Source organism: Haliotis asinina, chromosome 8 (genome assembly GCF_037392515.1).
Source record: "Haliotis asinina isolate JCU_RB_2024 chromosome 8, JCU_Hal_asi_v2, whole genome shotgun sequence".
NCBI lineage: Eukaryota > Metazoa > Mollusca > Gastropoda > Lepetellida > Haliotidae > Haliotis > Haliotis asinina.
In genome coordinates, this window is record NC_090287.1 from 60,105,846 (window position 1) to 60,120,512 (window position 14,667).

The 14,667-nt window shown below is 37.7% G+C and overlaps 1 protein-coding gene across 1 annotated transcript in view; it reads right to left on the minus strand.

Annotated features, from left to right (window-relative positions):
- The window catches only part of LOC137295393 (inactive tyrosine-protein kinase 7-like), a 132,357-nt gene that overhangs the window by 70,180 nt on the left and 47,510 nt on the right, over positions 1-14,667 (minus strand). Inside the window, exon 3 of the mRNA XM_067826732.1 lies at positions 7,864-7,999. Coding sequence (XP_067682833.1) covers positions 7,864-7,999 — 136 coding nt within the window. The remainder of the gene's footprint in view (positions 1-7,863; positions 8,000-14,667) is intronic.

Sequence of the window (14,667 nt, forward strand, 5' to 3'; positions counted from 1 at the left end):
TAAACCTCTCAACATGGAGTAGGCTGGGTAGGATGGAGAAGGTGTACGAGTTGAAGCCGTGCGCCATACCCACGGGTGGTACCACAATGTGGAGGCCATCTTCTGCATGACGGCCATTGCTGCTACATCAGGTGAAGCAGACGTGTAAACTGACTGTTTAATCACTGACCAAAACCATTCCTCACCCACACACAGACAAAACATGGCGATCACTTGCAGAAGATACTTTAAACGTCTCATAAAGCAGCCAAATCGCACTTCAATGGTTTACACATGCAGGAAGCCATGAGTTCCATGGGATGTTTGGTAGCTATCACAGCCCATGTTGCTAGAGTACAACATGCAATGCAAGGAAACCTATCTCCCTTTGACCATCCCCAGAAGGACAACATCTAACAGTCTTTAGCCATTAAACTGTTTTCCTGATGACTGCTTGTTGACTTTCCAATTCCAAAGTAACTAAATATTAGGGAAAGGGCGACAGAGGGTCATCTCTCCCGACTCCCTATAATCGGTGGTGCAGCTAACAGTATCCACATGGGTTTCACCACCCATACAAACTCACTTAGCATGTTTCTCATAAAACAGATACACTTTCGCTTAAGTTTAACACACCTTGATTACTTTCATATGACCTGTGAGAATTAAGAGACATAACTGACATAGCAATACTTTTAATGGACCAGACGGGCATAAAAAGGGATTAAAGAAAACAAATGATATAACACGCTTTTAAAAAAAAATGGCTTGTAGTCTCATGAAAATGTTCAACAAATCACCAGAACATGTAAGTAGCATAAGCGCCTTTTTATTTGGAAATGGCTTGAACAAACGATATGTAAGGCATGATAGGACTGATGATACGCTTTGAACAAATGTCTTTCCCACACAGTAGAATACAACTGTTGAAGACAGTCATCATACATTATAGAAATGAAACTTTAATGCTTTGATGCCATAACTTGATTTGGTATGTGAGTGACACAGGATGATTCACAAAGAATTTAAGGCACATTGCTGTAATGCTTCACTAAAAATTATGATGCATCACTTTGTGGTTGGACAGCAACCAGCATTTTGACGACAGTGGTTGCCACTCACAAGTGTTGCTGTTGTGTAACAAAACACCATTGTCGCCGAAGATGGCGATTCCAAAGAAATGGTGTCATATCAAATTTTAAGAAAACATTTCAGACATAGAAAAAACACAATTCCCAGTTCCCTCAAAGGAAAAGAGGTTAAATGACTTTAAAACCCTATGGACTACCAGCAGTTAAAGTTCTCCATAACTCTTTGTTGAAACAAGCTTGGCCTCTGGCAAAAACCATGCCACTTGAATTATCCAATATGAATTATTTTTGTAACTGCAATTCCAAACTTGTATTTCGTTAATCTGAAACTAAAAATTTACTTGCCTTGAAAGTCCCTGGAGCATACTATAGAACAAAGAAAATTTTAATTTCAATGAAATTAACAAAGGCAATTGCTTGAAAATTTGAAAAAAGAGCCAGAAGGTTTAAGCACAAGAACTTGATTAGCTGATTAAAGTTTAACTTGTAACCAGTCCCAGACTGTGACATGTATTTTAGACTGAGATGTTAGGGACATGCTGGATTACTTTTTACGGGGAATTTAACAATTTTTTATCGTCTAAGTAAATGCTAGGACATCAATCCCCAATTACGGAACATTTGTAATTAAACCATGAGTCATGTACTGTTAGCAAGCTTGGATGCTTATCATCATACATTTCAACTCATATTTTGAAACATAATTTATAAAATAATGTTTTAATATTTATTGCACTTAGTTCACAGCTTTATAAATGGACTCGGTTTACAGAAACTGATGAAGAACAAACTGCACAAATAACGTCCACATCTGTCAATCATTCACCAGAAAATATTCCTGTCAAAGGAGCAACTATGTAATTACCCTGTCCGATCCTTCGAAGAGTTCTGAGTAATATTAACATGGTACATAAAATATCAATTAAAAACCAATTTCAAAATGAATAAAACTCAAAGAGCCCAGAGTCTTAAACAAGAGGGAGCTAATGGTGAATAGCCTATAAATTACCCAAACCCACTGACCCAAAGGTAATTGCAAGCAAAGACGTAATTTTCACATTGATTACATGTCTCAATGATGCTTTCCTAGAAACTGCTAATGTTATTGCATTGTCGCTCATAGAAGGACAAAACTGAACTGTGTCCAATTCACACTCACTGACGCAGTGGGATATTACAGAGCAGCAGGAGAAAATTGCAGGCTGAGTTAGTCTCTGTATTTTTAGTCTCTGTTTTTTTTTGTCAAAACAATAACTAAGAGGTATTCTGAAATATCACAAAATGTGTTCAGATTCCTCAATTACAGATGGTAAGGAGAAAACTCAAACTTCTCTGTCAGTATCTCCAGGACAATCCACAAGGGAGACTACTCTTTCAAGTTTTTAAGTGTGATGTCAGATTTGATTCAGGCTCAGTTGACAAAATTAGATTGAAAGGCCCACCGAGATTATATAATTTCCTTTGCAAAATTTTCCACATGAACTCCAAACACATTTGGACGGTATGAATTATTTATACCAAAAGTAAGAATGGAATAATTACTCAAAAATCATCTTCTTTGACAAAAATCTCAAGCTATCGTAATCAATTACCGATACTTGTTATATCTTCAAGGAATTGAGATATCTTTGGCTACATTTTTTTGCCACCTAGTCACTTGTTAGCTAATTATTTCACAATTGCAAAGTAAAAAGCAACTCTCTGTGTCAATTTCTTAAAATCACTTTCTGAGAGAGCACTACTGGAAGTTGATAAGGTGAAGAGGCTAGAATTATTTGTGCTTCAATTTACGTATGTTTTTCATATAGCAGAAGTTACTAATTATTTCACAACTGCAAAGTAAAAAGCAACTCTCAGTATCAATTTCTTAAAATCACTTTCTAAGATAGCACTACTGGAAGTTGATAAGGTGAAGAGGCTAGAATTATTTGTGCTTCAATTTACGTATGTTTTTCATATAGCAGAAGTTAACATGAATGATATTGTGTCTACAAGAATCTTACATTTCATAGTGTAGTCATAATTGATGTGAGTGAGTGAGAGAGTATGGTTTTATACCGCTTTTAGCAATATTCCAGCAATATCACAGTGGAGAAACCAAAAATGGGCTTCACACACTTTACGTATGTGAGGAATCAAATTTGGTCTTTGGCGTGATGAGCGAAAGGTACAACCACAAATCTACCTACAAACCCATATATTTGACATGACACATATATGAAGGCCCACAAGGGCCTTGACGGTGATTTTTTTTCAAACTTTTTTATTTATTTTTTTTTTTCAAACAGTTTGAAATACAAAACTAGACCATAGCAACTTTAACTATTGTATTTAAGAAGCTCTTTTGGTGATTCCGTTTAGGTCCATGTCCTCCAGAGACAGTTTCAAAGGCACATACAAGGATTAAGGGAAGAAAAATATTGTTGGTAGTGTACATATTACTACAATGAAAGGGGTCACAAGTTGATGAACTTTATCAGATACCAACCCTGGAATCTTGTCAAAAACACATCGTAATGCTAAGTGTACAAGGGTGAGTGACATTTGGTATTTATTTGAGTCACTTGAGCCTGATGGCCGGATATCTTGCTTCATGTGTGAGGAGACATCAGTGAGGGGTAGACCCTGCCATCCAGATGTCCCCCGGGCCTGCTACTGGGGTATCATGGCTGCCCTTTACACCACTCCAAACACACTGGAACACAATCTCTCCAAGACCACATTGAACCACTCACATTTTCCGCCTCAAATTTCAAAGCTATTGCAGCTTTTAAAAAAACACATTGAAACGCATTCATGCATTTCTGCTTCCTGCAAATACTCCAAAACATTTCAAATAGTGCTAATTTCTAAAATGCGCCCAGTTACATTTTTATTTGAAATTCTGAATAAAGTTATCATATTTCAACACAGAGGAAATAGATTTGAGTACCGATTCCATTAGGTTGAAAAGGGTTCATCAGAAAGGCAGTCGAACACTGTAAATATCATCTGTTATATGAGGAAAATGCTCCCCTTTAGAGCAGAGAGGAACATTTGCTTTGAGTGTAGTGTCTGTACTAGGGCAAGACTTGAAGGAAGGATCAAAATACATTCCTCTGCTTTCAAGTAGGTCTTGTGCATTAACAATTGTCTTTATGTATCAGTTGGATGTTACAGTGACACTCAACTTCATAAGAAGATCATTTTCAAAGCTGGTGCCATTTGCCCCCGGACCCAGTGTTATGTTCAAACATAGAGAGTGGATACGAGAGACGACTGAGATGCTGGCAGCAACGGCGTCAGGCACTGTCTCCAGCTCCACTCCACCGATGGACTTCGCTCTTTGATACTGGCTTTGCTAATGTGAGCATCCTTCTTGTCTCTGTTGGTTCACCTTTCACAATAGCCACTTTGGGCCTCCATAGGAAACAGAGACTGTGCCCAACAGAATCTGAACACTTCACTCAGAACACAAAGACCCTTGCTGGCAGCTAGAATAGACCATTAATTTGACCATGAAGAAACAGGTCACACACCTGAAAGGTTTATTGCCTGTCTTAGAATATAAATATTCTATCCATAAGTTTCATACAACTACAGCTACTAACGGTAAGCTGTTTTTATTGCAACTTATGTTATACAAGATACTTCATTCTTACAACTAATGTTAGAAAAATATATTTTCTCTCTTATTACTTTTGTTATTCATGAGAAATGATGCAGTCTCAAGTCTGCTGTTAAACATTTACACAATGTGGATGCTGCTTCCCTTGCAACCAGTGTTATATAAGGTGGATGCTGCTTTCCTTGCAACTAGTGTCACACCTGGTGGATGCTGCTTTCCTTGCAACTAGTGTCACACGAGTTGGATGCTGCTTTCCTTACAACTACTGTATGCTGCTTTCCTTGCAACCTATGTTACATAAGGTGGATGTTGCTTTCCTTACAACCAGTGTTACATAAGGTGGATGGTGCTGTCATTGCAACAATGTTATATAAGGTGTGGATGCTGCTTTCAAGCAACTACTCTACTCTGTAGATATTCAGTCTTTTCAGCAGATATAATCCATAAATATAAATGCTAAGATGATGATATTTAAATTTACATCACAATTGTGACATTTTTTGAAACAAGAAAATATTGAGACTTCTTCTTGTAGTCAAATAATTCTAAATGCTGAACTTAAATGGTCTCTTTCCCAAGAACAGAGGTTTTAGAACACAGAACATAGTCTTGTAAATTACAACAACCAGTCACTCAGACAAGATGGCATGACACACAGTTCATACACATCTGCTTGAAAATCTTATTTGACCTAAACTAACATTTCACGCAACAGAGAATGATAGGTCAGAGCGATAACTAATAATCCACACATCTACAACTGTTCAAGTGGAGACCCCCACAGTTCAACCCATGTACTACTTCAAATATTTTTCCATTAGAACCTTTACTACAGTAATCGCCAAGATAATGAACGTTGTAAAGTGCTTGTCAACCAATAACCCTTCACAATTGTGAGGCGGCAAACGTTTCTCCTTGAAACCACGAGTTGTCAAAATGTTTTCTTGTTTTGTGGCACTAAATGCATGGCAAACCTCCCACCTTGCTGGTGTGTGTATGAATGAGATTGCTGGGTTTATGGTAAACAGGCAAGTGGAGTAGCAGACCGGGGCGGCATTTCTCTGGTAATGGGTCCACGATTACAGTTAGTGGGGAATACAGGTGGGAAATCTTTGGTGCCTGTGGGTTTGGATCCTTGATGGCATCGATCATGTTACTAAGTTTGTCACAAGCATACTCATGTTCCCAGGTTTCACCAAAGAGGAAAACACCTGAGAATGTTTCCACTTCTCGTTTTTTCCTTAATTATGCTGACATAGCATGACATAACCAGAATACCATGGAGATAAACTCGACTCACTCACTAAAACTCAGTTGTCATCATTGTTCGTGGACATAGGAGAGTGGAGGTCCGTGGTTGATCCCTGACTAATACCAGAAGATGGTCCTTATTGTTACCCTGGTGTTGAACATTAAGGTCACAAAAGCACCTTCCTCCAAAGGCGTACTGAAAGCTAAGCCCATGGATGTATAGCCTGTCTGCTATTTGAACTTATACAGAAATTTTCATTTTAAGTATTAATTACTACCTCAGAGCAAGTCTAATTCCAAGTATATACACTGTCAGAGTCAATGCAAGTACACAGATAGTGAGTGAGTGAGTTTAGTTTTACGCCGCTTTTAGCAATATTCCAGCAATATCACGGCGGGGGACACCAGAAAATGGGCTTCACACATTGTACCCATGTAGGGAATCGAACCCGGGTCTTCGGCGTGACGAGTGAACGCTTTAACAACTAGGCTACCCCACCGCCCCAGTACACAGATAGGCAGTTAGACTTATAGACAGATGGATGGACATCGATGAATGGATGGATGGAGGGATGGGTGGACACACACATACACATATGCATGGCACTATGTAAGAATATGCGACCTTCAACCCCATCCCACCTCACTCTCACACAGAAATACCAGCAGCAATGCCATGAGTACAAATGTCAGCCATCTTGGTGGTCCTCTGAACTGAGGAAATCACTCACAGCCTCCCTAGGCATGTCCTGGTACAACTTAGGACACTGAGTGGACCATTATGGCACCTTGTTTGAGAAAACATGTCGTTTGTATGGCCATGTGGCTCAAAGAAAATGTGAATGAAACTGATATTGTGTAAAAAACAACCTTGTATTGTTCACATTGTTGGGGGAAAGGGGCAGTGGGTTACATAACCAAACAGCCCCACCATTGTTGAATTTGTCAAAACTATGTGGTTCTGATTTCAGAAAATGTATTCTATAAACACCGATTAAGCAAACATTTTGAAATGAATTACTCTAACGTGAAGACAGCCTTATCTTATTTGTAAAGAAAATAGCAGAAGCTGTCAACATGCGGAACTGATTGCATCTTGTTAACTATCCATTCTTATGGGACGAGGAATATGTGCAACCTGTAACCTATCCAAATAAATTCTACAAAACATGTGGCTAAATGGTCTACAAAATCTAAGCTATTCAAATGCTTTTCCTTCTGAAATAGCATTACAGGGTTTTTTCGGTTGTGTTTTTTTTTAAATTTGGACATCAAATTTTTTGGTTCACTTAATATGTAAAAATATGAATAAATTTATGTTTGTTTATACATTGTATGCAGGAAACTGAACACTCATTAAACCCAAGATGATTCAAGAATGCTTGGTTTGAGGACGAATGTGAGGACATATATACAAAGTGTCCAACTGGAAATGGCAGGAGTCTCACGTTGTTGCAACTATGTGCAGTTGACAATACCATTGTCAGGCGATGTTGTACAGACAAATACAATGTTGGCAGTAGGGATACAATGTTGTACAGACATTTAAACTTTCGATATGATGTTTCAGTGTTGTACACACAAATACAATGTCGGGAGTAGGGATGCAATGTTGTACAGACAAACTTTTGAGATGATGCATCAGTGTTGTACAGTAAAAAACACTATCGGGAGTGACGACGCCATGTCTATTGTTTAACACCACATTCAGTAATAATAATCAAGAGTTTGCTCAAGACATATTCTACATAGAACTTCATGGGTCTGCTACAGTCTTCTAGTGCTGGAAGTGATCCTACTTTTTTCTGTTAAAAACAGTGTGATGCAACCATTTTCTGAAAGCAATAATCAGCATTTTTAACAGTGAGAGAACTAAGGACGACACTGTAACATCTAATGCAAACACTTCAAGACTCATTTAGTGATGATGCATACCTGAACTTATTGTGGTACCACAGTATGGACGGCTCTGGGTTGCCAGTGATAACACACTTCAAGATGATATCAACACCGAGGGACAACTCCTCCTTCTTGGGCCGCTTCAACTCAACCACTGCTGTCTCTGCAATCCCTGGAAGGAGGAAAGACAAACTGAGATATGTATCACAACATCAGTGTATATCACAAAATATATCACCTACATCTATTAGGTGAGTGAGTTAATATTTAACATCACATCGGCAATATTTCAACCATATCATGACGGGTACATCTGTTAGCATCACATAGTAACACATGATACAGCTGTAACGATAATGTCAATTGTTACACTGGGGGAAGGTGATGACAATCTGACAGGATGATATTTTGTCTACCATGGCTAGTAGTCTGTATTTGTTTTCTCCGACCAAATATTAATAACTACTAGCATCAAATAAGTTAGTTTTAAAACTTGAGACGTCTTCATGATTGTCTTGGGTTAGACATGACAAACATGGAGATTTTATTGCAAGATTAAATGGACAATGTGAATCATTACGGTTATGAATCATATCATGCCCCGTTGAAATATTGTAGGAATCGGCATTTCACAGAGCAGCACAAAATCAATACTGACAGCAATAAAGTGAATCAAGAGGCTGGATGTGTGGATCCAAGATTCAGCAACCATGAATATTTTTTAAGAAGTTTAGACAGGGGCGGACATTGTGTCTGCTCATTGTGCCACACCTGGTAAAGATTGTTTGTGCTGTATGCACATGTCAGACCCTCGACCCATGCCACCTCAATATCAAAACATCAAACAAGATCAGCATTATTTCCAAATGACAGGATAAGATTTGACACAATACCACATAGCCATGTACATCAGTCTTAGAAACTCCCTGCTGATTTTGAGTATGTGCCAGAATCTCAGACCATCTTTCAAATCACTGGAGCCACAAGTCTACACAATAGAGCCTGAGCCTAATCTCCTCCTGAGACGTACATCTTAACTTCAATTATCAATTACATCTCCAACAGAATAATGCCGTAATTTCTCTTTCATGCTCTAGCAATGGCCAAGCCTGACTGTGAATACATCATGAATACACTGGCAGTCAAACATGGATGTGGATGTGAAGGTGTCGTCTGCTCCTCAATGGAAGTCGTTATACTGTGTGATTAGACTATATGAATGCCCATGATCTTGTTAACCCTTCTCTGTAGGTGTTATCTAAGGGCTAGTCTACCACACTTTTCGGGAAATTTATTGGAGACACGTACTCCTCATCATCAGAAGATATCAGTGGTTTCAGGAATTAGATGCAAACAACACATCAGTTTTAAAATTGGCCATTATTTCTTTACCTATAACTAAACACAAAGAGTAACCAACAAAGCCATGCCTTAGTATAGCAGTACCCAGAACGTCATGGCAACCACCTTTGTACACAAGAGGTGTTTTCCCTACACAGTATACCAGTCAAGTCTCCTGAGGCTAAAGGATATCCTAGAACCCTATACTCCTTTAGTTGGTCTTCTTCACCTGTGGAACTTTCAGTCAGTCTACCAATTAGAGGTCAGATACTTGTTTACCCTATGTCATGGTTTAGAAGAATGAAATACACTGCCTGCCAGTGGAAAATGAGCTTTAATTTTCAGCAGTCAGAGAAAATAACCCTTGGCAATGTTTGTTTATTTTCACAGTTGACTGTAATAAAACTGTCAATTTGAACCCATCAGAAATCAATTACTGTCACTTTGTGTGCAAACTTGGAGATCCTGTTACAATAATCTCCATATTGTTGAAAACGGCTGGAATTATGCTAGAGTATCACTTACAAATTCAAATATGATTATATACCTCCTACAGGTAGTGTTGTTAAAAACTATCATGTCTGCCACTAACAATCTAAAAACAGGCATCTCACAAAGCAAATCTTCCATACTTTAATACCTTGGTAATCTAGCGTTACAAATGTTTAATATCTACCATAATCAGATTGTGAAGACCCATTTGCAACTACAAATCGTGCTGAAAGAATGTTTGTATCTAACACAGAGGTCAATGTAGTGTAATGAATCAGTGACCTTTACAGTGTCCCTGTCCTGTAGTGTTTAAAATAAGCACCAGCAGTCCTTGTAGGGACATCACTTTTCACATCTGATGGCAAACATAACCAACAAAGTTGATGTCCATAATGAAAGAAAAATAGTCATTAAAGCCCAAACCACTGTCTCGCTAAAAACGTAATTTACAACTTCCCGTGACAGCTCTGATGAACCACGGAGCTGATGAAACCTACAAGCGTACAAAGTCTTATATTTCTCCTGGTTCTTTCTCGAGAAGGAAATCCCTTCTTTTGAGTCAAAATACTGAAAATGCAAATTATGGTTTGTTTTGTCACCAAAACACATATCATCGTGCCATTGCCATGTGCTTAGAGTTACCTTCCCTTGCCTTGCCTACAGATCATTCTGTCTCTTGTGAAAAGTGACTGTTGAAAATAAGACCCAAAATTTTTTATCTATATGCTATTGAGAACAATGTTCCAAAACTGAAACACCTACAAATCTTAGACCCTTCAATGTACAAATCACCTTCACTTTAATTACATTTTGAACTTAGTCTAACTTTTACCAATACAGGGAGGGACCTACAACCAAACAACTTGGAACCCACAAATTCGTGCCTTTAAAGAATATGGCATGACTTCATACACATTTTTTTAAAAATCTCTAAGGCCAATTTAACCATAGCATTCTTTTCAACCAGTTTTGAAGTCATGTTCCAACTTAATTTTCTTCATTTGGGAAAGGTGATAAAAATATTATCATGATCATTGCAAGTTGGCACACCTCTGGGAAATGCTCAGAGTTGTTCATCTTGCCATGATGGCTCCAAAACGAGGTGGCTAATTCCAGGAAGCAATCAACAAGATTTATACCTGATAGAGATTCCATCCATTTACACAAGCTGAGAATTAGGGTGAAAATACTTGACACAATGCCCAAACGTCTAATCGTAAAATCCCCAATCCTCCAAAAGAAAGGATAAGAATAGAAAAATGGATCTCATTTCTCAAGGAACGAGGCTGCCTTCAATTCAGGATGTAATTGGCAATATCAAACCAAAATGAAACTAATCACACAGAACTTGGCACATTTACCGAGTAAATATCTACTGGATCATTAATCAGTTAAATATATCATCTGCCTACTTAACTTAGTAGAATGGCCATCTCTGGGAAATAGCATGCGCTGTAGGTTCATTTCTTCTTCCAGCATTTAAAAAAGATTTAAATTGTTGAAAGTGGCAAGCATCAACAGTTAGAACAGAACATTTAAACTTGTGACGTCAACATCTACAAACGTGTGAAGCGAAGCCTCCTCAGTAAAGGGACAGCCATTACATGCTACGATATGTATACACACTCCCCACTATGTAAAATCTACAACAAGATATTGAGTGTGATGACACACAAGATGAATCAGCCATGCTAAAGTGAGTTAAACTACACAGGTAAGATTAACATTTAACAGATGACCAGATAAAAGTCAACATTCAATTTTCAAGGCTTGTGCCAGTCTCTTTGTCACAGTAAATGTTTTTATGTTTTCTCATGTGTATGCAAACCCATACACAACATTACATTTCAAAATGAATAGCTGATTTGTCTTTACACAGACAATGAAATTATTTCATCCTCAAGACAATAACAGAAACCAGCATGGAGGGTGCACCTGTTTCGTAATCACAAAATGACCCCAGCAAAATACATCAGCCTTCCAGTCACATTTAGGAGGTTTTATACTGTATGAGACATGTTGACATCTCCTGTAGACATTTAACCCTGAAACTGAAGCTTATTGGTTCCACCTTCATCTCCAGCTCTTGGTGACCCTGCCAAGCACAAGGCAAATTGTGGTTGCCTTGAATCTGTCGCAACTGACATAATATGCAAGATCTCCTTCAGAATCAGGCACATGATGTCATAATTCTGTCGCTTGATGTCACTATCTGTCATAAATCCTGAGTTATGATCCTTGTGCAGTACAAAGGTTTCTCTGGCTAATATCAGCATCAGCAGTCTTGTACAGCCCGCAGTCCCACAACTACTAAACGACACATTAATCTAAGACATATAATTCATTGTTGGCCTGAGTCATGGAACAAGAATGTTTTTTCATCACGGACATGACAATGATTTTCCCATTTTTCTATTTGACACATGATGACATCATCTATCCCAGGTAACACCATTCAAAGGGAGATAATTACTACATCATCAACCCTCGAAGAAATTACTCTGCTTCTCATATCATCACAAAATAAAATGTTAATAAAATACATCTTTATACTGAAAATGTCTCATTGCTGTTAAGCATTGAAATAAATATCCTTTTCTTCTGGAAGTCACAGAACATAGTTTTACATCAGGAAATCAACAAATTTTGTCTTTTGATTACGTATGTATTTTCAGTGATGGCCTGACCAGTGACTGACTCTTACATCACAGGATGTACATGACATGTTATTGCTGGAGACAATCTGATGAACTTATTGCAAAACAAGATCACATCATGAAGATATGCTTGCTGTGTATCATTTTCTTGTCACCATCCTACAGCAACTGTATACAGAATAAACAGATTGTAGCTTTAAACATAGGTAAACTTAGAATCCGACAGCAAGATTGTGAATTATGACTGCCCATGATAATACCTGGGACAATTCTGTATGAAAGCTATTTTCCTAACAAAAAACATCCCAATACTTCCACAAATTGATATATGTTCAAGCCAAAAAGTCTGTCTGGATTGTCACCCTAACCAGATTACAAACACGAATTAACGACTGAAGTTGTATGAATGATCCATGAAAATCAGCAATGACACCAGGTGTTCTTGCAAAATGGAAAAATATCTGTCATTCCGCGTACAGCATCTCACATCTCTGAAGTAGGCATCACCCTCAATCTCTAATTCTCTCACCAAAACAATTACTTAAAACAAGTTACTGTTCAACTCTCTGGTGTCCTCTTGCTGGGCAATTGTTTAATTCCCTTCCCCATCTGAAAGGCTGTTCTGTTGCCGGTGTTGATGCAGAGGGAGGATAGCATGCTGACTTATCAGGTAATCTTCTCCAATTGTTGGCGAGACAAGGGAGGGGATTTACGAAGTGTGAAACAAACAGACGGCAACCGGAGCCTGCAGATCGTATCACACCCTAGTGCACCATATCTACAACCCACATAGGAGACTGCAGTGCACCAAGCCATGCAGCAAATAAATCACTTTAACTTTACATTTGTCACACGATAATTTCCACATTTCATTGCAGTTTAATTCCTATTTGATGGTCTTTAAAGTTTACACCTTTTCCCATGATAAAAACAAACAATAGCATTTTGTTAAACATTTTGTTGTATATATAGATAATGCATCTAAAATAACTGGTTTTACAGCTTGTGTCTCTTGAGTAGTCATGTAGAAAATATCATCTCTCATGATATCACACATAATGTTATTTTTAAATTTTCCTAATGTGTTATTACTGATAATATGCAACAACCTTACTACTAAATAACAAATTAATCACATCTAATTCAGAGATATTCAAGAATTAAAAACCGAATTTCAAAAGCAGGACTACATTACTGACAAGTAATTATGCAGTCTGGCTCTTCCAATCATGTTTAATGGCTGATGGAGTCTTGACTGTTAGCAACTATTTTGATAGGCTGTAGCTTTAAAGTCAAAGACCTCCCACAGCAGTGCCATAACATCTCGTATCCACTTTCAGTTTCAGTGACAGATTTATCAGGTTATCACCGTATTTCCACCATAACACCGCAATGAGTTATTCATTTAATCACACAGGAAAGCCATTTTAGCTCTGAGCATAAACAAAGTGAACAGTGTGTTTGGAGAAAATATTTGAAGATCAAAATATTAACTTCTAAAAATATTGACAAGTCATCGCTAAACTTGATGCATGGGATGATTACAGTTTAATGCAATATTGCTTTAATTTGTGAAAGTGTGTGAATTCGATTAAAATTTTGCAAATTAATTACAATGTTTTTTTCTAATTATTCAAATGTATCGACCACAATGAATAAACATAGTCTTCCCTTTGATTGAATATTATATTGAAACATTGTCAGGAATTAATCTTTTAAAATCTGCAACACAGAAAATAATCCTGTCTAGTTAGGTTAGGAAATTATTAATCTAAAGAAACTATTACTCAAAATGGTTTCATCAGTCAACACTTAAAGACATGTCAAGATTGATAAATTCTGTATTCTGTCAAACTGACAGGTGACTGATCCTGGCAATCCAAGAATTTTCACAGAAAATATGAAATGCAATCAAATAGCAATTTTCCCAACATGAGAATAGTTGGTTGGAAATATTCATCATACAGTGAATAGCCAGAATCAGGATCCTGATTACGGCAGGTAATCGTACAACAGGAAAAGAAATTATAAGACCCTACCTGTGATTAATGAGGATAAATCAGTCTGAAAAGGACCAGAGATGAAATGTTTTGTAACAGTTTATGAATCCCTTGCATAATAATCAGGCTTATTGTTGACTGGAAAAAGTCCTAGGTGACTTTGTAAGCTATCAGAACGAGGGTTGATGATTAAAGGGGTATTCTAGCTGCAGTAAATAAGTCATAAAGAGTCTGCGTGAGTCAGCAAACAGCATATCGGACAGAGTCAGGTGTAGAGAGGGTAATGGCATACCCTCATTGTCATACACATCATTAGCCTCTAACTGGTGCTTACTCCAGGAAATTACACT